Source organism: Palaemon carinicauda, chromosome 39, assembly GCF_036898095.1.
Source record: "Palaemon carinicauda isolate YSFRI2023 chromosome 39, ASM3689809v2, whole genome shotgun sequence".
NCBI classification, from domain to species: Eukaryota; Metazoa; Arthropoda; class Malacostraca; order Decapoda; family Palaemonidae; genus Palaemon; species Palaemon carinicauda.
In genome coordinates this window covers 10,772,813-10,797,360 of record NC_090763.1, presented here as the reverse complement: position 1 = coordinate 10,797,360, position 24,548 = coordinate 10,772,813, and the positions used below count along the sequence as shown (strand labels likewise).

Genomic DNA, 24,548 nt, shown 5'->3' with positions numbered 1-24,548 from the left:
GGAACAATCTCCTTGCCTGTGCCTAGATCCAAAGATCGTGGGCGCGAGGGCGAACGTTGGCGCGCATTGCGCACATAGAAAAGGGAGCGCAGATGTGTGCTGGCGCGCAGGTGATCGTGGGCGTACAGGAGACCGTTGGCGCCCAAGGCGCGTAGCAGTAAAGGGCGTCCAGAAGTGCGCTGGCGAGCTGAAGAGGGCTGGCGCACAGGAGGACTCTGAGGCACAGGTGAGCGCCGGCGCACAGGTGAGCGCTGGCGCGCAGGAGATCTACGGCGAGACTCAGCTACAGGAGATCGCAGGAGAGAAGTCTGGAACACAGCAGGAGAGCGCAAGAGCGCTACTGCGCGCAGGAAAACGTGGGCGCGCAGGTAAAACCTGGCACTTAAGGGACTTACCCACAATGTGGAGTAAGCCCTTAGCCCCAAAGGGACTGGTGCTCGTAGGAAACGAGGTACAGTAGGGTCCCGAATTAAGCGTGTTCGAATTACACGATTCCCCTTTTCCGCGATCGCTATTTTTCAAAAATAAATTTTCTGTATCTACGAGGCTGTTCAAAGTTCGCGAGTCAAGCACTACAAAATGTATCAAATATATTGTCTTTTTAAGTATATTGGTAGCCCTAAATACGGTGATTTATAATAAATGTTACAAAACAATATCAACATTACATTTCATTAACATAATTTCATAATGAATAGCCTATTTAAGGATAAAATTCCACATCAACAATGAAATCAACTGTTAACTGTGCGAGTCCAGCTGACAAAATGTAAACAGAAATGTGGTTACGTTCTCGGCAATCTTTATCTTTCTCCAACCTTACGATAATTGTAATGGTAGTGTTAATGATGGTATATTAAAGCATTATTTTTGTTTAGTACAGTATATTTAAAAGCCTTATTTTTCCCTCTGGGCGTTCAAGGTTTTCACGAGTAGACTGGGTTCGTTTATCGGCAGTGAATAGCCTAAACTTCGGTAACGAGTCGTCAATATTTTGTCATATTTTAAACAGTATACATTTGATTTGCAAACATTGGTTTTGTACCCCCCCCTCTCTCTCTCTCTCTCTCTCTCTCTACATTTTATTTTACCGTCTACTCTACAAAACCAATGTTTGCAAATCAAATGTATACTGTTTAAAATATGACAAAATATTGACGACTCGTTACCGAAGTTTAGGCTATTCACTGCCGATAAACGATAACAAACCCTTTAATGCAAACTAACTGTATCCTTTGATATTCCTCTATATTTATCACGAATTCCTTCTATACCCCCTCAGACACACTTATTTCAAATATCTAAATTATTCTTATCACAACTAACACCATCTAGTCATTTTCATTCCATTATATCTATTATTCCTCTGGATCTTATTCCCTTTCCTTATTCTGTTTATTCGATGGGATTCGTTTTTCCCTTTACCGTCTTTCAGAATCTATTTTTAGCCACTGGCAACCAAATCCCCCCTTCCCCCGTCTCCTACCGTCTCCCCTGCGAGTCCACCCAGCCTATCTCATCACTCCCCCCCCTTCATCCTCCCCTGTTCTAGGTCTGTAACCTTCTGCGTCATAATATCTCTCTCTCTCTCTCTCTCTCTCTCTCTCTCTCTCTCTCTCTCTCTCTCTCTCTCTCTCTCTCTCTCTCTCTCTCTCTCTCGTTATACAATACTTACAAATAAATGTAGAAACCAAAATCGGTTTTCTTGAAGTGTCAATTAAATACAAAACGAAAAAATTATACCGTGTATACATCCATTTCAATCATAGCTTAAAATACGGTAACCGATTTCGTCCGCAAACCACTATTTTTTAGGAAACACCATTCTATTCCAGAAAATTTTTATCTTTAAATGTCAATTGCGCTATAATAAAACGTACTTATGTTGTTAAATTTCGGGTGTGTTTTAAAAATCGAGTATTGCTAACTTATTTTTGTTTTACTTTTGGCTGTGATCACATCAGCTGATGTCTAGCTTCCGCGCGAATACAATAACAAAGAATTGTTTACACCATTTCTTAACTTATTCAAACCATCTATACAGTTAATATTACATAAACACCAATGTGTTATAACCTATCATATTTATTGTTTAGTACTTTAAAACCATCCCCCCCTCTCTCTCTCTCTCTCTCTCTCTCTCTCTCTCTCTCTCTCTCTCTCTCTCTCTCTCTCTCTCTCTCATCGAACGTTATAGCGGTAACCTAATTGTTCGGTGACTTTAAAAATAGGCCTAGTACTTTCTTCTTTTACCTTTTTTGCATATGGATCCATAATTGAGGTGGGTACAAGTTGACTTATAACTGAAGTTAGGAAAAGTATTTTGGATATGGAAAGGACAATTATCTTTCGTAACAGTTTAGAATTATCGTAAGTTATCACTCTGTCATTAGCGGCAGTTTGCTATTGTGGATTAAACGCATAAGGAAAAAAAAAATTCCAGCTTTGCTACGAATTTAGGAATTTATATGGATACGGTAAGTAAAATATTTGTAATAACATAATGTTTACTAAATGTTTGTAATATCATTAGTTATGACTTAGATCATGTGTGTTTAATGCATTCGTTTGTTTATTATGATCGAAGATGGAGCGTAAACAAATGGAAGGTTTCCGTTTCAGGCGGCATCATAAAGAAAAACATTTCATAAATGGCATTCATTTCATTTATTTGAAAGTTCTAATAAAAAATAATTAGAACATTGGTAATAACAAATTCAACATATAATCTATACTTGGTAAAATTGCTGTCAATTCAAAAACACAGATGTATAAATGCATCTGTTTCTTCGTTGTGATCAGAGATAAACGTAAAAAAAACATTGGTTGTCGTTTTCTATTGTGCTTTTTAGCGTGTTTAGGAAACGCATGATATAAAATCGCCTTTATTTTGATAATTCTGGATTTTCAATCATACAACAAGCTAGTCTATAGAGTGATGGTTTTGCTATTCACCAGTTGTATTATACAATAGATATGACAAACATTAAAATTTGTCTGTATTTTGGGTTGTGTTATAACGGGAAATATATGGTGTTTACACCTATCCTGGTTGTAATTTTAACCATTTTTCAAGTTATTAGAACTTTAAAGTATATTAAATGTTTGATTTATTTACAAAAACAATTTGATATTATAAAGAAATACAGTATAGTACAAAGAAAGTATTGGAAATGGGTAGTAAACACATTTGAATATGCAAATTGCTGGTTGCCATGGCCACAATGGAATTATTTCTGTTAGTTGTGTGTTTCGAAATTCGCGATTTTCCATTTACACGAGGTCATTAATCGACCAAATTCTCGCATAATTCGGGACCCTACTGTATGTTGGCGCCCACAGCGCATCTGCGTCCAGGAGAAGGTCTGGCAGGAGGATCCTCTGCGGGGGGGGGTGAAGATGAAGACGACCACAGGCAGGAGCACCATCATCAGACCTCCGAAGAGGAGTCTCTGTAGTGAACTCCCCCAAGGGAGAGAAGCACTCGCAGGAGAGACCGTGGCATCAGCTGCCCCCGAAGGGGACTGAGCCCACAGCAACAACAACAGAAGGAGACCTCCGAAGAGGAGTCTCTCTGGTGAACTTCCCCCTCGGGGAAGAAACACTCGCAGGAGAGACCGTAGGGCTCAGCTATCCCCCAAAGGGGACTGAGCCTTCAGCAACAACAGCAGAAGGAGTCCTCCGAAGAGGAGTCTCTATGAGTGTCCTCTCCCGCGAACGAGAGAGGAAAACTTCGTAGAAGAGACTGAAGATAGGGCCCAAGGGCCGAAGGGTCAGCCAGTGACCTAGGAGCCAACCTCCGAAGAGGCACTCCTGCAGCTGCTCAGCCCCTTGAGCGTAGCTGCAGGTGAGACCGCTCAGCCCCTTGAGCGTAGCTGCAGGTGAGACCGCTCAGCACCAAGAGCATAGTCGCACAAAAACTATGGTCCGAGAAGTAACCGCTCAGCCCCTTGAGCAAGGTTACAAAAGCGGTCACTCAGCACCAAGAGCAAAACCGCCGGAGGACCAGGAACAAATTATAAGTTTCCCCCGAAAGGGAAAGAAACTCAAACCTGGGCAGGTAACCTCCATCGGAAGGGAAGGTACCCACCCAAGGAGGCGAACCTCCTGAGAGTTCTAACATGAACTGAAGAGCTGTCGGGTGCCTCGGGAGAACTACCAGGAGAAGGCGACACGCCCCTGACGAAGTCCTATAGAGGAGGCCGCAACAGCCGACTCCCCGAGTCCCAACAAGACACCTCTGCTTCGTTGTCACATTAGGCAAACAGAAAACAGATCGTTAACTGAGAAAAAAAAAAAATAAATAAAAAATAATTAGTTAACATTCATTCCCCCGGGAAGACTCCGAAGAGGAAACCCGAGGGAAAAGAACACAATAATTACATAACAGGCAAGAGCCCCAACCCCACCTACACTCACGGGAAGGGGGAAGGGCGAGAACTGTAACCAAAACTGAACTATAACAGTTATAAAAATGCAATTCATAAAGGAATGTTCACTAAAAGTGAGAACGAAACACCCCGAAGGGAAACGTTCTAAAAAGCTGAAAAGTTAACAAATACAATTAGCTTTAATAAAAATATAATTGAGATAAAAAGTACTGCGTAGCAACTCCACCTGAAAGGAGGAGCTATCGTAAAAACGTAGTAAAGGGTGAACGACCTCCAGAGAGAGAGAGAGAGAGAGACCGTAGTCAAACTACACTCTCGCGATCCTACGCTGAACCCCACCTTCCCCGTAGGAAAAGAGGAGTAGCAGCGAACAGAATAATAAGTCCAGCGATGACGACTCCCCACGGCGCCCGTGGAAGGAGGCGACCGAAGGACCAAGGAAGAGATCGCGGCCCATGAAAATACATCGTAGTGGCCTGACTGCCGGCGGCCACACGGTGATATCGTACACACACACACACACACACACACAGAGCACGAACACTGAAAAGGAAACTTACTGATTCTATACTCAAATATATACATAAACATAAAAATATGTTTACATATATACATGAGTAAAGAAAGTAAGTAATTAAGTAAAGACAAAACAATAAATGGCTGCCATGCGAGGACGGGAACAGAGACATCCGTTCATCGTCCGAGCCATAAGCGAAGTGAATCAGTTCACCAGTGTGTGATGGGGGAGGGGTAGCTAGCTACCCCTCCCCTACCCCTGCTAACTAGCGCAGGGGTAGTTGACCCTCGTTTAAAATCTAATGGCTCGCCATTTCAGCTACGCCGAAAGCAATACCCTATGTAAATAGTGTGGTTTGTATTTCGGTTACGGAACAAAGCCGGTTTCAGCTATTGCTGAAAAAATACTCCTACGTAAAGAGCGTAATGTTTGTACATAGTGTCGGAACACGTATTCTTTCTTTATTTTTAAATTTGAATGTTCAGTCAAATACACAGATTTTCTAATTGCAGGAACAAACCCTTATGTTGGAACATGTAATTATTTTCCCGTTTTTTTCTCTTGATCTCATAATACATTTCTACTCGTTTTCTTATCAATATTTAATCATTTAATAAACAATCTGAAAGATCAGGAAATCAACAATATAAACTATATTCTTATCAACTCACGTATACTGGCCGTCCTGACCGACAAATTCTGCCATACACCTCACAGCAATCACATGAAAAGGTTGTGATGCAAGAATAGCTGCTGCCCTGCCCGCTGATTCTCTGGAGGTGTTCTGCAGGAATCGCTGCGTTCTTTCTTGTATGGTCAACTCTTCAATGTTGACATCGCCATCAAGATCCTTGAAAAACAATTAGATATTGGTTAAAATTTCAACTGTACCAACAAATTCATAAAGATTTTCTGAATTCTGAAATCATCCTAGCTACTTCTAAAGCATTGAACTTCTAGTTGGTGAAAACAACTTAAATACTTGTATGAAAAACTAGCTAAAAAGGATTTTAGAATCTGGGTAACTCTCCAATATTGGTACAGTACCTCCAAAATCTTAAAAGAACAGGCTATTACAAACTTGAACAAATTTGTACTTACTATGATTAAAAGAAATTGTAGCTCATGCTACCAACACAGAAAAAAAATTTGGCATATTTTCTACTTTTATTCCTCTACATGCCAGACAATACATACATATACCAACGCACTTCCCCCAATTTTGGGGGGGTCGCCGACATCAAACAAATGAAAAAAGGGGACCTTTCCTCTATGTTCCTCCCAGCCTGATAAGGGACTCAACCGAGTTCGGCTGGTACTGCTAGGGTGCCACAGCCCACCCTCCCCCGTTATCCACCACAGATGAAGCTTCATAATGCTGAATCCCCTACCGCTGCTACCTCCGCGGTCATTCAATGAGACCGGAGAAAGCAGCAGGGCCTACCGGAATTGCGTCACAATCGCACGCCATTCATTCCTACTTCTAGCACTCTCTCTTGCCTCTCTCACATCTATCCTATCACCCAGAGCTTTCTTCACTCCATCGATCCACCCAAACCTTGACCTTCCTCTTGTACTTCTCCCATCAACTCTTGCATTCATCACCTTCTTTAGCAGACAGCCATTTTCCTTTCTCTCAACATGGCTAAACCACCTCAACACATTCATATCCACTCTAGCTGCTAACTTATTTCTTACACTTATTCTCACCCTCACTACTTCATTCCTAACCCTATCTACTCGAGATACACCAGCCATACTCCTTAGACACTTCATCTCAAACACATTCAATTTCTGTCTCTCCGTCACTTTCACTCCCCACAACTCCGATCCATACATCACAGTTGGTACAATCACTTTCTCATACAGAACTCTCTTTACATTCATGCCCAACCCTCCATTCTTTACAACTCCCTTCACTGGCCCCAACACTTTGCATCCTTCAATCTCTCTGACGTAAATCTGCTTCCACTCCTCCATTTGCTGCAACAACAGACCCCTAGTAATTAAACTGATCCACCTCCTCAAGTAACTCTCCATTCAACATGACATTCAACCTCGCACCACCTTCCCTTCTTGTACATCTCATAACCTTACTCTTACCCAAATTAATTCTCAATTCCCTTCTCTCACATACCCTTCCAAATTCTGTCACTAATCGGCCAAGCTACTGAATGAAAAACATTTTCCTCATGTCACACAAAATTAAAGTTACATGTTAAGACAATGCAGTTGATTCCAAGTACAGAGTACAAGTAAGGCCTTACAAAAATTGATATGAATACCCAAATAAAATTTAAAAAGTTTCAAGATGAAATAACAGACAGTATACAACAGCTTCCAAAGTGGCTAAGGGGCACAGGAAAATAAGGTAACCTCCCTCAAAGGGAGCACTATAAATGCAGGAACAATGATGGGGAATTGTAAATCAGTAAGATTACATTTTCCTTAAAATGCAAAACCAAGCAATCTATTTGTTAGATATTTTTGGCAAAGACTGGAATTTGGCCATAGAAATTGTGACACAATGCAAAATCAGTTGTAGATGTTGAGGGGGAAGGGGACAACCTCTCCTCTATTATTTCCTATTTGGGCATAAGAATAATCAAGGTTGGTTCGAGTGAAACATTATCACAAATAACAGATTTACAAACACTTCTGATTTACTCCTACTAAGATACAAACACTCGTTATCTATATGGAAACTCATTCCTTATTTGGAAGAAGTGCAGGAGGAAGGCCAAAGTTTGGGTGGATGGATGGAGTGAAAAAAGGCCTAAGTGACAGCAGGATAGATGTAAGAGAGGCAAAACAAAAGAGCACACTAGAAATAGAAATGAATGGCGAGCATTTGTGACGCAGTTCCCATAGGTTCTGTTACTACATTGGGTCACCATTGAGGTAGCAGCAGTAGGGGGAATCAGCATATGTAGCTTCATTTGTGGTGAAAAAGGAGGAGGTTGGGCTGTGGCACCCTAGCAGTACCACCTAAAATCAGCAGGGTCCCTCATCAAACAAGCAGGAAATGATGAGACGAAAAATCCCCTTTTGTTCTTTTTTTATGTCGGCTACCTCCCAAAATTGGGAGAAGTGCCATGGTAGATATCATAAAATCCATTGAACAAAAAGAACTTTCTTCTATGCCTGAAAATTGTGTAAATAGACAGTGAAAGGATGCCTCCAGTAACCACCTACTCAGCCTTACACACTTGTGCCATGCCAGGGAAGTAGAGCTCTCCGACAGAGGCAACCTCTCGCTCTTGCGAGGGAGACTGTCAAAAGTTTGAAAGGCATGGAAGAGGAAGGAAGAGAGACACACACACACACTCACTCTCACTCTCTCTCTCTCTCTCTCTCTCTCTCTCTCTCTCTCTCTCTCTCAAGTCAGTTCAACGTGGAAGCCTGAAGGAGACATCTGTCTTCGACCACAAGTGAAATCAAAGTAATAAAGTTATGAGTGAGCAAGGAGGGGGAGGTTAGTGCTTCCCTCTGCTATCACTAGATTTGAGCCAGACGGTTATTGACACATTAAAAGTTCTAATGACTGTACGTCATCTAGCACTGATCTCTTCTCCTATGGTAAAGAACAAAAGGTTTGTTTACAGTGTAGGAGCAAAAATGTTTTTATAACCGTATGTCAAACTTTCAACTGGGCTCCACAAGGCAAAAAAAGATTTGGAAGACCCAGGCCTACATGGCTAAGGACTATGAAGCATGAAGTAGGAGATGACGAATGAAGAAGTATTGATTTAAAAGCTCAAGATCGAGACGACTGGCGAAATCTAACCGAGGCTCTTTGCGTCAATAGACGTAGGAGGAGATGATGATGTTAGCTAGCGCTGATTTCTTCACCTATTGTAAAGAATGTTGGGTTTGTATAATGTAGAAACAACTAGTAATCAAGTGTACACTAAAAGGGTAAATAATGAAAACCTAGTATCAGACCAAGTCAGTTTCATGCAGTACACACAACAATCATCCTTGAAAAGTCAAATATAATTAAAAAAAATTACCACAAATTTAAATACCTATACATTGAAATTGACTAGTAAATAAACACAGACCTTGAACTTGATACTCTCAGTGACCCTCTGGAAGGCAATGCCACTGACGATATTGGCGGCTAACTTGGGGGTCAATCCCCTGTAGCATCCCTTGAAGCCATCACGCTTCTTGATGAACGAGACTGGAATAAAACTAGCAGTTAGTTTACATCAACACAATAGATTTAAATACAATACTGTACATAAACAAATGCTATATCAACTCGCAAGAATCTACTTATGTTGAAAAGAATTATTTTTAATATTGTAGGATGTTTTTAGTTATCTACTCCTACATAATAGGTTGACCAGGGCACGCCCCCCGTTGAGATACTACCGCTAGAGAATTATTGCGTCCTTTGACTAACCAGAGAGTGCTACATTGGATCCCTCTCTCTGGTTACGACTCATTTTGTCCTCTATCCTCATACACTTAATAACACTGAGATTACCAAACAATTCTTTTTCACTCAAGGGGTTAACTCCTGCATGTAATTGTTCAGTGACTACTTTCCTCTGGGTAAGAGTAAATGAGACTCTTTAGTTATGGTAAGCAACTTTCAGGAGAAGGATACTCCAAAGTCAACCCATCGTTCTCTAGTCTTGGTGTGCCACAGCCTCTGTACCATGGCCTTCCACTGTTTTGGATTAGAGTTCTCTTGTTTGAGGGTACACTTGGGCACACTCTTCTATTTTATTTCTCTTCCTCTTACTTTTTCAAGTTTTTATAGTTTATAAATGAAAGATCTAATTTAATGTTACGGTACGACTGTTCTTAAAATATTTATTTTGATCGTTAATTACTTCTCTTGTAGTTTGTTTATTTCCTTGTTTCCTTTCTTCACTGGGCTGTTTTTCCCTGTTGAAGCCCTTGGGCTTATAGCATCTTACTTTTCCTACCAGGGTTATGGCTTTGTTAGTTAGTAGTAGTAGTAGTAGTAGTAGTAGTAGTAGTAGTAGTAGTAGTAGTAGTAGTAGTAGTACATACATACATATACCAAGGCACTTCCCCCAATTTTGGGGGGTAGCCGACATCAACAAATGAAACAAAAACAAAAAGAGGGACCTCTACTCTCTACGTTCCTCCCAGCCTAACAAGGGACTCAACTGAGTTCAGCTGGTACTGCTAGGGTGCCACAGCCCACCCTCCCCCGTTATCCACAACAGATGAAGCTTCATAATGCTGAATCCCCTACTGCTGCTACCTCCGCGGTCATCTAAGGCATCGGAGGAAGCAGCATGGCCTACCGGAACTGCGTCACAATCGCTCCCCATTCATTCCTATTTCTAGCACGCTCTCTTGCCTCTCTCACATCTATCCTCCTATCACCCAGAGCTTCCTTCACTCCATCCATCCATCCACCCAAACCTTGGCCTTCCTCTCGTACTTCTCCCATCAACTCTTGCATTCATTACCTTCTTTAGCAGACAGCCATTTTCCATTCTCTCAACATGGCCAAACCACCTCAACACATTCATATCCACTCTAGCTGCTAACTCATTTCTTACACCCGTTCTCACTCTCACCACTTCGTTCCTAACCCTATCTACTCGAGATACACCAGCCATACTCCTTAGACACTTCATCTCAAAAACATTCAATTTCTGCCTCTTCATCACTTTCATTCCCCACAACTCCAATCCATACATCACAGTTGGTACAATCACTTTCTCATAAAGAACTCTCTTAACATTCATGCCCAACCCTCTATTTTTTACTACTCCCTTAACTGCCCCCAACACTTTGCAACCTTCATTCACTCTCTGGCGTACATCTGCTTCCACTCCACCATTTGCTGCAACAACAGACCCCAAGTACTTAAACTGATCCACCTCCTCAAGTAACTCTCCATTCAACCTTGCACCATTTAAGAGAGCTTAAATGACAACTTATATGAATAATACTTGTTTATTCCACCTTTCAAGTTTCAACATTAAAAGCTTCATCATTTCAAGTCTCTCTTATTACCTATCCCAAATACACTACAAGAACTTTCAACACACAGGAGTTTAGGGAAAATTTTTTCCAGCAATGAATTCAATTTTCTTTTCTCTATGATGACTAGCATCATTCAAATCAATAAGAGAATCCAGGAGTAAACTAAAGGATATACTCAAGTAGCTGCTAAGTCAGATCCAGCAAATTAGATATATCCGAGTTAGAATGGATCCGACTAATATATAACTTATTGCAAGGTTCCCGCGAAATATCATCGTAATTATCCTGTGCTTTTGTCTCATATATACAGTGTTGTGAGATGTACTAGTGAACAAAATTTTAAATTATTATATCTTATCACATTTTGTCTCTCTGTACAGAGGAAGACTATATGCTTTCATCATACAGTACTGTATATCTCTTGTAACGATAGTACAGATGCTCCCCTACTTACGAACATTCGAGTTACGAACAACGGTACATACGAACACAAATTGAAGGAAGTCCAAACATGTTCGTAAACATCCGTAGATTTCATTTCAAGTTAAATTCTCTCTCTCTCTCTCTCTCTCTCTCTCTCTCTCTCTCTCTCTCTCTCTCTCTCTCTCTCTCTCGTATTTTGATTTTTAATGCAGTTAAATCTTCACATTTCTTTGAAAATTATTAAAAAAAATTTTATATCCTTATTCGATGTTTCAATTAAGGGAATAGTAACGGATCGGAAGAAAACCACTTGATTTGCCTCTCGCCTTCCGTCAGAAGAAATATAACGTCATCAGACTTTTGGCATTTTTTTTTTTTATTTCTTAACATATTAGAAATATCTTCAAGATGAATATTACATCAGCGCCAATATGTTACAGAAAATCAGTTTCCCTACAGTTCTTATTATTAGGTATCATGCGAAATCATTGTAGCTCTTTCTGTGTGTGTGTGTGTGCTCGCTCTGTCAATCGCATACGGGTAGTTAATTCTAAAGCTTCATACAGTATTCAATTTTTCGTTCAATATTAAGCCTTCATATTTCATTAGACATTATTGTGTTTAATTGTGGTTTATTAAAGCACGTTCATATTTTTTTTTTTTAATTTCTTGAGCATTTCAATAATCAACAATTACTTTTGATTTACTTTTGGTTGGGAGATCAGCTGATCTCAAGGTGACGCTGCAGTATTACGATTATGCGCACATATAGTACGAATAACACTGATTTATATAATTTTCTTGATATTCGAAATCTCTTCATAGTGAATATTACAACAGCGCTAATATATTATAGGGTATCACATTTTCCATACAGTTCGTTGATAGACCTTATTATTAGTTATAAACGGAATACGCAACCCCCCACCCCTCTCTCTCTCTCTCTCTCTCTCTCTCTCTCTCTCTCTCTCTCTCTCTCTCTCTCTCTCTCTCTCTCTCTCTCTCTCTCTCTCCGTATTTTGATTTTTAATGCAGTTAAGTCTTCATATTTCTTTGAAAATATTAAAAAATTCTTTATATCCTTATTCGATGTTTCGATTATGGGAATAGTAACGGATCGGAAGAAAATCACTTGATTTGCCTCTCGCCTTCCGCCAGAAGAAATATAACATCAGACTTTTTTTTTTCTTAACTTTACGGTAAGTTGTAGGCTACTAATCTCATAACTAATGATACAGACCACTAAAACACTTGATATCGTTACTCGGTGTTTCGATTATGAGAATTCTGTAATAAGATTACTCGGCAACATAATGAAAGGAAATCATTCGGTTTGTCAGCGCTCTTCCGCCAAATACATGACGTCACAATATACGTGACGTATACTCTACAAAGAATGATTCCGTCGGTCAAAATTGAAATAAAACAATTCAGTAAACTAACCTCTCTCTCTCTCTCTCTCTCTCTCTCTCTCTCTCTCTCTCTCTCTCTCTCTCTCTCTCTCTCTCTCTAACATACGTAGTACAGTACTGTACGTATTCTCTCCATTTTATTAAATGTTTTTTTCAGTACAAACCAATACAGGTTACTTATACAAGCCTTAAACATACTTAAACATACTTATATAAACCTTCAATATACTTATACAGTACTGTATATGCCTTAAACATAAATTATAATACAAAATATGGCACTGAAGCAACTTACGAACAGTTTGAACTTACGAACGATCGTTCGGAACGTAACTCGTTCGTAAGTTGGGGAGCGTCTGTAATCACATCCCCGTACTTCCCCCTCCCTAACATAGCTGCTATCAAAAACATGAACGGCTATCAGTAAAAATTGTAACTCTGCTTTTTATTGATTTTACAGTTTTTGAAATCTAAAATGGCTAGCAAGCCTTCGGGCAAAGCAATGAACCTGGCTTAACTACGTTGTGGTGGCCTATGTGATAATGTCCCTGACTGGTGATTGCCAGACTGGGGCTCGGGTCCCGTTTAAACTAGTTAATTCCTTTGGTTGATGCAACCTCACCATCCTTGTGAGCTAAGCAGGGATGGGGGTTTGGGGGAGCCTATGGGCCTACTATATCTGCTGAGCCATCAGCAACCATTGCCTGGTCCTCCTTGGTCTTAGCTTAGGTGGAAAGGGGTTTGGGTGGAGAGGGGCTTGAGCACTGATCACATGTATATATGGTCAGTCTCTAGGGCATTGTCCTGCTTGATAGGGCAATGTCACTTTCCCTTGCCTTTGCCATTCATGAGCGGTCTTAAAACTTTAAATCAGTGGGATTTCAATAAAAAATAAAAATCACAAATTTTTAGTAATTTGTATTTTTCCTAACAGTACTTACCTCGAACTACTTTCTTAGGAGTATCTGGGATCTCCTCCCAACCGACCAGAATTTTGTGTAGTTTACCCTATCTCTGTTTTCTATGCGGGGGAACCTCTGGCCGAAGGATACGCGCCATGAGGCGACCCAGGGTCAGAGAACGTGCTCGCTCAGTTCTCAACCTTCAGTAAGTTTTATGATAGATAGGTTTCTAATAGTCCTGTAAGGCACTCGGGGCAGGATGGGTGGGCCATAACCCGAACGTAGTTCGAGGTAAGTACTGTTAGGAAAAATACAAATTACTTAAAATTTGTGATTTGTTCCAATACGGAGTACTTACCTCGAACTACTTTCTTAGGAGACTTATACCTTAGGAGGTGGGAGTGTCCTTCCGGACCTAGAGACCGTGATGAACGGAAAAAACGAGCCTAGATAGGAGGCTAGGTTCTGCCGACCCAAAAATAGAAACGGGAAATGAGGGAAAACTTCGCAAAACTATCTTAGTGTCTAAGTAACTCACCTCTGTAATAACCCTTAGAGACGTATTCATTCATTGACTGTGTATCCCATGGAAGGTGAAGGAATCAAGGGCCATGTAGGGGAAGGGTGATAGAGGGGGAAAGGTAAGGAAGGAACCTGTGTCTAGTTTCTTGGACTTACCGCCCACGGCTTCCCCAGGGCTACACCTTAAATCTTCTGGAGCGCAGAGATGACGGGACCAATCGAGAAACCGTCCAAAGATTTCCTAGAACATTCCTTTAGGTAGTGAGCTGTAAAGGTGGACTGCCTTGACCAAGTGCCTGCCCTCAGGATCTGGCCCACTGCCATGTTTCTCTCGAAGGCCAAGGAGGTGCTCAGGCCCCTAATGTCATGGGGTCTCGGTTTTACCGAAAGGGAGACCCACGAACTGCCGTAGGCTCTCATGATAACCTGCCGTAGACAGAAGGAGATCGTGTTCTTAGAGACCGGCTTCTTCACTACTGAGGAGACCAACAGACTCTTGATCCCAGGTCGAAGTCTGGCAGTCCTCCGACCGGGCATAGTAGCAAGTCCCTCGGGTTGTCCGAACGCGGAATCGCTGGCACTGTGAACTCTTCAAACCTAGGGTCCCAAACCGCTGGGTTCTGGGTCTTGGCTACAAAGTTAGGTAAGAACCTGAAAGTTGCTTCTCGCCACCCCTTCGAGTGTGAGACCTCGTATGACAGCCCATGGATCTCACTTACTCTCTTCGCCAACGCAAGGGCTAACGGGAAGACCATCTTGAGGGTGAGCTCCTTGTCTAGGATATATTTGAGGAGTTCGAAGGGAGGCTCCGAAAGCACTTTCAACACTCTAGCCACATCCCACTGGGGCACCCTAATGGCCTGGGGGGAACACGACTGCTCGAAGCTCTTGATGAGCATCGAGATCTGTCTGGAGGCTCCTAGGTTGAAACCCTTCAGTAGGAAGACTTGGCTCAACGCTGCCCGAACTCCTTTGATGGCTGGTATGGACGTGCCCACTTCGTCCCTCAGATAGACCAGGAAGTCGGCTATCTCGTGAATGGAGGCCGCTAACGGCCTGATGTTCTTCAAGGTGCACCATTTCGTAAAGGTAGCCCACTTTGCTTGGTATACCGCTACCGAGGACCGTCTTAGATAACCTGACATCCTTGACGCAGTCTTCGACGAATATCCTTCCCTCCTCAGGAGGCGCTCGATAACCTCCACGCGTGAAGGCGGAGGGACCGAGGGTTTTCGTGCCACCTTTGGAAGTGAGGTTGCCGGAGAAGGTCTGGGGTGTCCGGAAGGGGCCAAGGTGGAAGTCGCGCCAGTTCCTTTAGGTCCGCGAACCATTCTCTCTCCGGCCACCAGGGCGCTACCAAAGTCATCCACAGGTTGTTCGCCCGCCTCACTCTGTTGAGAACTTGTCTGAGCATCCCGAAGAGAGGAAAGGCGTATACGTCGAGATTGTCCCACGGATGTTGAAAGGCGTCCTCGAACGCTGCTGTCGGATCTGGCACAGGAGAACAAAACACGGGGAGCTGTGCTTTTAGCCTCATGGCGAAGAGGCCTATTACTGGAGAGCCCCACTTCAGGATGATGGTCTGGGCCACTCCCGGGTGTAGGGACCATTCCAACCCTACTACTTGACCCATCCTGCTGAGACCGACGGCTAAGACGTTCTTCTTTCCCGGAATGAACTTGGAAGTGATTTTGATCTGTTCCTCCTCCGCCCATTCCAGGAATTCCGTTGTGAGACTGCACAGCTCCTTCGACTTCAGTCCTCCCTGCTTTTTCACGTAGGCCACCACTGTGGCGTTGCCGCACATCAGAGCCACTGTGTTTCCCCGGAGTAGATGGGCAAATTCTTGGCATGCCCTTTGCACGGCCATCAGTTCTAGCACGTTTATGTGACGACTCCTCTCCTCAAAGTCCCATTTTCCTCTCGCTGACTTGTCGAGAAGATGGGCTCCCCAACCGTCCTTGGATGCGTCCGTGAACAGCAGCATCTCCGGAGGGTCGACTGCGAGGAGCATTCCTTTGAGGGTGTTTGACCTGTCGTGCCACCACTTCAGAACTTCGTTCGTTTCCAGGGACACCGGGACTATTTTGTGCGAGAAGTGCCCCTGGTTCCAGAGCTCCTTCAGGTTCCATTGAACGCCCCTGAGTTGGAGCCTCCCCTGGGGGACCAACTTCTCCAATGACACTAGGTGGCCTATCAATCTTTGCCAGTCCTTGGCTCTCCTGGGCTGGCCTGCTAGGAAGGGCCGAAGAATCTGATCTAGATTGTTTAGTCTCTCCGAGGGGGGGAAGGCTCGCGCCAACCGGGAGTCTAGAACCATCCCTAGGTAGGTTATCCTGGTGGAAGGTATCAGCTGTGACTTCTCCAGGTTGATAGTGATACCCAGGACGCCGCAGAACCACAGAAGCTTCGCGCCTTGCTCCCTCAGTTCTCCCTCTGAGGTTGAAAGCAACAACCAGTCGTCTAGGTACCAAATCAGGAGGATGCCCTGTTCGTGTACCCAGGCTGAGACTGTTGCGAAGATAATCGTGAAGACCTGAGGAGCTGTCGACAGTCCGAAGCAGAGGGTTCTGAATTGTAATGTCTGGGTACCCCCCTTTACCCTTAGGAACTTCCTGCTGGAGGAGTGGACAGGGATTTGGAAGTAGGTGTCCTTGAGATCTGTGGACATCATGTAGTCGTCTTCTCTCAAGGCCGCCAAGACCAACTTCGGGGTGTCCATCTTGAAGTCGGTCTTGCACACAAACTTGTTGAGGGCCGAAAGATCTATGACCAGTCTCCAACCCCCTGTCGCTTTCTCCACCAGGAAGAGTCTGCTGTAGAACCCCAGTCCTGGATTCCTGACTGGTTCTACCGCCCCTTTGGCTAGCATGGCTGATAATTCCTCCTGCAATGCTGTCCTTCTCAAGGGGTCCTTGGGCGCCAACAACTCCGCCTGTTGGTCTGGGATCAGAGGGGGCGGTTCCGCTGGGTAGGGCAACCTGTACCCCTCCTTCAGTACTGCTACGGTCCACGGGTCTGCCCCGTGGTCCCGCCAAGCTTGCCAAGAGTGTTTGAGGCATCCCCCTACCTGAGGCTTCGGCAGGAGCAGGGGCCTCCCTTCCTATTTCCTTCTAGAGGTGCGGCTGGAACGCCCTCTCCTGGAGTTAGAATAGGAAGACCTGAAGTTTGACGCTGGGGCCGAGGTACCCCTACGGAAGGGCTGCGAGGACTGGTGCCAAGACACCGACGGGGAGTCTCTTCTAGGCTGAAAAGGCGAAGTGCGGGATGGGTGAGGGACATCTGAAGAGGATCTCCTGTGGGCTGGTCGTCTTGCAGGTGGGGGTCTGGGATCTCCCGCTTTCTTGAGCTTCCTGACCCTCTCCATAGTCTCCTCTACTTCCTTCAGGGGGAACACTGACTCCCCCCACAGAGGTAAGCTCCTCAGGGCTCTCGCCTCTCGGTCATGCAGTCTTCTAACTAGCTTGCTCAGGATGGTGTCCCTCTTCCGCAGGACCCAGTTGGCTGCCTGAGAGAGGGACTGGTATGAGAGGAACTTGAGCGCTTTCCCGCCAAAACTAATCAGTTCCCTCAGCAAGGACTGATTCACGGGGACGGAGAGGTCGTGAGAAGCCTGAAAGCCCACCAACGTGCAGGCCCACCAGTCCACCCATGAAGAGACATACACAAGATCCCGGGCCATATCCTCCATCATGGAGGTTTCCGTCGGGGAAAAACACACTGGAGCGGAGGATGCCCTATCCTCCACCGCTCCCTGGTTCCGGATAGCAATCGCTGGCTCAACCATACAGGGACCTCCGCGACGCCCCTCCGCGAGATAAAGCGTTTCTGCGTTTTCAGATCCTGGAGGAGTTTGGAGGCGCTCTGATTCCTGGGGGCGTCCGTCTGGCTGGCTATGAACCTATCTATGTGGTCCATACCCAGCCTAACCTCCTTCGCCAGGGGAAGGGCCAGCGAAGGCTTCTTTGCACAGGACTATCCACCATCCTGCTAAGTCCAGAGAGCCAGGCTTGTTCTGTCGCGGGTTTCAGCTCATCTAGCCTATGATGACGCCTGATGAGGGCTAAGACCTTCCTATAGGTGGAGACCTCGTCCATCGAGCATTCTCCTCCCTCCACGAGGCCTTCGGCTATCTGGTCCTCCGCCTGAGTCTCCACGTCGAAGACGGAGGGTTCCGTGTGAGGTGCCGAGGGGGAGGCACCTTCCTTTCGTGCCGAGCCATTGGCGAGTCGACTCGCTGCACGGGCAGCTCCGCTGGGACGAGAGTAGCTGTCATGGGTCTACTCCCTCCTGCGGGGTTCCATGGAACTGCGGGCTTCCCCGTGCCAGCTGGCTGGTTCTTACGTTCCGGGAGGGCCGTCGAAGGGCCGGAGGCCGGGACAAAGCTGCCAGGCAGAAGGGGCGACGACCTCCGTCGGTGATCGGGTCTGCTGGAGGAGCCGTGTCGTGAGGACGGTGAAGGAGCTCCAGGGAGCCAGCCATAGGTACTCGGGGCTGCTGAAGCTCCTAGGAGGTGGCTACGGGGGATGGTGACCCGCACCCACTCGCCTTTCGACGAACGGCTCCTCTTGTGCTTCCTCCTGGGTGATCTGGAACGTCTTCTGGCGTAGTGTGAACGGGAACGGGACCTCTCCCGTCTCCTCCTTGAGTCCCTAGGTCCTTCGTCCTCCGAGGAGAAGGAGTCTGACCTGAAAGAGGAGGCCGTTGACTGGTAGGAGCGCGAATCCGCCGAGTCGTCCGAAGCGTCTCGAGTTGCTGGTGGGGCTTCGTGCCGGTCTGCTGACGAAGAAGGTTGAAGAAAGACGGGCGGGAGCGTTTGCGACGGCGCCGGGGGAGAGCGAGGCACCTTCTTGCGGGCGATCCAGGTGTCGAACTCCTCCTCCAGTCTCCTGGGCGACCTGAAGGGCATCCTAGGAGGCACCCATGCGAGGGGGTCCGAACTTGGCGAATCTTCCTTCTCGGCGTCTCCCCCGGTCACTGACGTACCTGAAACACAGATCCAGGATGCAGGGGAAGAGGCTGTAGCGGCCTTCCCCCACATCGGATCGTCGGTAGAGACGGGCCCTGCTGGCATCAGGACCTCGTCTCCCGAACACACTTCCGTCCCTCCCTCAGGCCCCCCACTTGCCTGAACCGACACAACATCCCCATCAACAGACATCACAGACTCCTGGGGAAGAGCAATGGGCCGCTTCCCCGCAATGGACTTACCTCGTCCCCTACTCTGGGTAGGGGAAGGCGGCAGAGAACCCCTCTCCGAAGAGACATCGGGCGACGCTAAGGGCGAGGCAAAGCTGGACTTCTTCGGCGATCTCTTGGTCGCCTTCTTCTTCTTAGTGCCATAGCGCACCCACTGAATCTCGTTCCAGGACTCGCACTCCGGACACGTGGCTGTAGGGGAACACACACTGCCCCTACACGACGAACACAAAGAGTGGGGATCGACTTCCGGCTTGGAAAGAAAGGCCCCACAAGATTTACCGGCCATAGGCCCAGGGCAACGGCGGGGATGCTCCATAACGCAACACACAAGCACCAATCGACACAGGAACACAGAGGGAAAGGTAGGATAAGGTAAGGTTTGAACACGAGGGGACCGCGTGGGTACCGCATGAGACACAAAGGGTCGCACTGGGTGAAGAGCGCGCGGCGTGTAATCACGACGCAACCAGAAAACTTACTGAAGGTTGAGACCTTAGCGGGCACGCTCTCTGACCCTGGGTCGCCTCATGGCGCGTATCCTTCTGCCAGAGGTTCCTTCGAATAGAAAACGGAGATAGGGTAAACTACACAAAATTCTGGTTGGTTGGGAGGAGATCCCAGATACTCCTAAGAAAGTAGTTCGAGGTAAGTACTCCGTGTTGGAACAACTACTGATTGCCTTTAAATTAGCCCCTCAAAATTATTACACTCAATCACTGCTAGTCAACTTGCTAATAGCATCTGTTCATCAAAAGGGCGTTATTTTTCATGCACATATATTTGTAATTCAAATATATCATATTTTATTAAAAAATCCAAATGTGTGTAGATATACTTTTGGTCAATTTGTTACATATTGGCTTCTTTAAATCCATCTTTACTCCAACATTACTACACGTATAGTACTGTACATTGAACAGCAAAGCTACTATTATAATGAAAACATTTTTTTCCGTACAGTACTACTGCAACTGGAAATGAGATCACCACAGCCCTCTTACAAAATGATGCATCAATCTATTTATTCAAAGTGTAAATTCAATTACTCCAGGGTTTAGTTATTTTTCTCCCTTGTACCACTATATAAACAATACGGTACAGTATTACTGTATAGTACCTTTATAACAGAAAGGTACTTCCATTGAAAAGCCCTTAATCACAAGTATCAAACATAAACCACAATTACATCACCAATATAATAAAATGTTATTTTCCTTAGTAAAATAAATTTTTGAATATACTTACCCGATGATCATGTAGCTGCAACTCTGTTGCCCGACAGAAAAAACCTAAGGTCGGGATACGCCAGCGATCGCTATACAGGTGGGGGTGTACAACAACAGCGCCATCTGTCGAGTAGGTACTCAGGTACTTCTTGTCAACAAGAACCAATTTTCTCCTCGGTCCACTGGGTCTCTATGGGGAGGAAGGGAGGGTCCTTAAATTCATGATCATCGGGTAAGTATATTCAAAAATTTATTTTACTAAGGAAAATAAAATTTTTCAATATTAATCTTACCCGATGATCATGTAGCTGATTCACACCCAGGGGGGTGGGTGGAGACCAGCATACATGTTAACATTAGAAGCTAAGTATCCCGTATTTCATTTTAGCAGTTATTCAAAATAACAAACATAAAATAAATAAGTACCTGGTAAGGAAGTCGACTTGAACCATTACTCTGCCTTTTTAAGTACGTCTTCCTTACTGAGCCTAGCGATCCTCTTAGGATGCTGAGCGACTCCTAGGTGCTGAAGTATGAAGGGCTGCAACCCATACTAAAGGACCTCATCACAACCTCTAATCTAGGCGCTTCTCAAGAAAGAATTTGACCACCCGCCAAATCAACCAGGATGCGAAAGGCTTCTTAGCCTTCCGTACAACCCAAAAACAACAATAAAAAGCATTTCAAGAGAAAGATTAAAAAAGGTTATGGGATTATGGGAATGTAGTGGTTGAGCCCTCACCTACTACTGCACTCGCTGCTACGAATGGTCCCAGGGTGTAGCAGTTCTCGTAAAGAGACTGGACATCTTTAAGGTAAAATGATGCGAACACTGACTTGCTTCTCCAATAGGTTGCATCCATTACACTCTGCAGAGAACGGTTCTGTTTGAAGGCCACTGAAGTAGCGACAGCTCTAACTTCATGTGTCCTTACCTTCAGCAAAGCATGGTCTTCCTCATTCAGATGAGAATGGGCTTCTCTAATCAAAAGCCTGATGTAATAAGAAACTGCGTTCTTCGACATCGGTAAAGCAGGTTTCTTAATAGAACACCATAAAGCTTCTGATTGTCCTCGTAATGGCTTTGTACGTCTTAAATAGTACTTAAGAGCTCTTACTGGGCATAGTACTCTCTCTTGTTCGTTTCCAACCAAATTGGACAGGCTTGGGATCTCGAACGATTTGGGCCAAGGACGAGAAGGGAGCTCGTTTTTAGCTAAAAAACCAAGCTGTAAGGAACATGTAGCCGTTTCAGATGTAAAACCTATGTTCCTGCTGAAGGCGTGTATCTCACTGACTCTTTTAGCTGTTGCTAAGCAAACGAGGAAAAGAGTCTTCAAAGTGAGATCTTTAAAAGAGGCTGATTGAAGCGGTTCGAACCTTGCTGACATCAGGAACCTTAAAACCACGTCTAAGTTCCAACCTGGTGTGGCTAACCGACGCTCCTTTGAGGTCTCAAAAGACTTAAGGAGGTCCTGTAGATCTTTGTTGGTGGAAAGATCTAAGCCTCTGTGGCGGAAGACTGCTGCCAACATGCTTCTGTAACCTTTGATCGTAGGAGCTGATAGGGATCTTACATTCCTTAGATGTAAAAGGAAGTCAGCTATCTGCGTTACAGAGGTACTGGTTGAGGAAACTGAATTCGCCTTGCACCAGCTTCGGAAGACTTCCCATTTTGACTGGTAGACCTTGAGAGTGGATGTCCTCCTTGCTCTGGCAATCGCTCTGGCTGCCTCCTTCGAAAAGCCTCTAGCTCTTGAGAGTCTTTCGATAGTCTGAAGGCAGTCAGACGAAGAGCGTGGAGGCTTGGGTGTACCTTCTTTACGTGCGGCTGACGCAGAAGGTCCACTCTTAGAGGAAGAGTCCTGGGAACGTCTACTAGCCATTGCAGTACCTCGGTGAACCATTCTCTCGCGGGCCAGAGGGGAGCAACCAACGTCAACCGTGTCCCTTCGTGAGAGGCAAACTTCTGCAGTACCTTGTTGACAATCTTGAACGGGGGGAATGCATACAGGTCTAGATGGGACCAATCCAGAAGAAAGGCATCTACGTGAACTGCTGCTGGGTCCGGAATCGGTGAGCAATAATTTGGGAGCCTCTTGGTCATCGAGGTAGCGAACAGATCTATGGTGGGCTGACCCCACAGGGCCCATAGTCTGCTGCAAACATTCTTGTGAAGGGTCCACTCTGTGGGGATGACCTGACCCTTCCGGCTGAGGCGGTCTTCCATGACATTCATGTCGCCTTGAATGAACCTCGTTACAAGCGATATCTTTCGATCTCTTGACCAGGTGAGGAGGTCCCTTGCGATCTCGAACAACTTCCTCGAATGAGTCCCTCCTTGCTTGGAGATGTACGCCAAGGCTGTGGTGTTGTCGGAGTTCACCTCCACCACCTTGCCTAGAAGGAGGGACTTGAAGCTTCTCAAGGCCAGATGAACTGCCAGTAGCTCCTTGCAGTTGATGTGAAGTGCTCTTTGATCCGGATTCCACGTGCCCGAGCATTCCCGTCCGTCCAGTGTCGCACCCCAGCCCGTGTCCGATGCGTCCGAGAAGAGAAGGTGGTCGGGGGTCTGAACAGCCAGTGGTAGACCTTCCTTGAGAAGAATGCTGTTCTTCCACCAAGTCAGTGCAGACTTCATCTCTTCGGATATAGGAACTGAGACCGCTTCTAGCGTCATGTCCTTTCTCCAGTGAGCAGCTAGATGAAACTGAAGGGGTCGGAGGTGGAGTCTCCCTAACGCGATGAACAGGGCCAGGGATGAAAGCGTCCCTGTTAGACTCATCCACTGTCTGACTGAACATCGGTACCTTTTCAGCATGCTCTGGATGCATTCTTGGGCTTGACTGATTCTGGGGGCCGACGGAAAAGCCCGAAAAGCTCGACTCTGAATCTCCATACCTAGATAGACTATAGTTTGGGATGGGACGAGTTGGGACTTTTCTATATTGACCAGGAGACCCAATTCCTTGGTCAGATCCATAGTCCATTTGAGATTCTCCAGACAGCGACGACTTGACGCAGCTCTTAAAAGCCAGTCGTCCAAATAGAGGGAGGCTCTGATGTCTGCCAAATGCAGGAATTTGGCAATTTTCCTCATCAGTTTGGTAAACACTAGAGGTGCCGTGCTTAGGCCAAAGCACAGGGCTTGGAACTGGTAAACGACCTTTCCAAAGACGAACCTTAGGAAAGGTTGGGAGTCTGGATGGACGGGGACGTGAAAGTACGCGTCCTTTAGGTCCAACGAGACCATCCAGTCTTCCTTCCTGACCGATGCTAGCACCGACTTCGTCGTCTCCATGGTGAACGTCTGCTTGGTGACAAAAGCATTGAGAGCACTGACGTCCAGCACCGGTCTCCACCCTCCTGTCTTCTTCGCTACTAAGAAGAGACGGTTGTAGAAGCCCGGGGATTGATGGTCCCGGACTATGACTACCGCTCCCTTTTGTAGCAAGAGAGACACCTCTTGCTGTAAAGCTAGCCTCTTGTCCTCCTCTTTGTACCTGGGAGAGAGGTCGATGGGAGTAGTTGCTAGAGGGGGCTTGCGCAAGAATGGAATCCTGTACCCCTCTCTTAGCAACTTCACAGACTGTGCGTCTGCACCCCTGTTCTCCCAGGCTTGCCAGTAGTTCTTGAGCCTGGCTCCCACTGCTGTCTGGAGAGGTTGGCAGTCAGACTCTGCCTCTTGATGACTTGGAACCCTTCTTCTTTTTGCCACGTTGACTGTCGGCACGGGTACCTCCTCTGCTGGAGGTTCTGCCACGAAAGGGCGGAATGAACCTAGACGCTGGTGTGTCCATCCTAGGTCTAGGCACGGAAGGTAAAGCTGTGACTTTACGTGCGGATGAAGCCACCAGGTCATGGGTATCCTTCTGGATCAACGAGTCGGCAATCCCCTTGATCAGCTCTTCCGGAAAGAGACACTTGGAAAGCGGAGCAAACATCAACTCCGACTTCTGACATGGAGTGAT

General features: G+C 45.6%; 1 protein-coding gene across 2 annotated transcripts in view; it reads right to left on the bottom strand.

Moving 5' to 3' along the window:
- Positions 1 to 24,548, bottom strand: part of LOC137630997 (mitochondrial carrier homolog 2-like) — a 56,161-nt gene that overhangs the window by 24,586 nt on the left and 7,027 nt on the right. For both annotated transcript variants that reach the window (XM_068362527.1, XM_068362528.1), the window contains exons 3-4: positions 8,973 to 9,094; positions 5,580 to 5,758 (exon numbers count right to left, since the gene is read on the bottom strand). In XM_068362527.1, the coding sequence (XP_068218628.1) occupies positions 5,580 to 5,758; positions 8,973 to 9,094 (301 nt within the window). The remainder of the gene's footprint in view (positions 1 to 5,579; positions 5,759 to 8,972; positions 9,095 to 24,548) is intronic.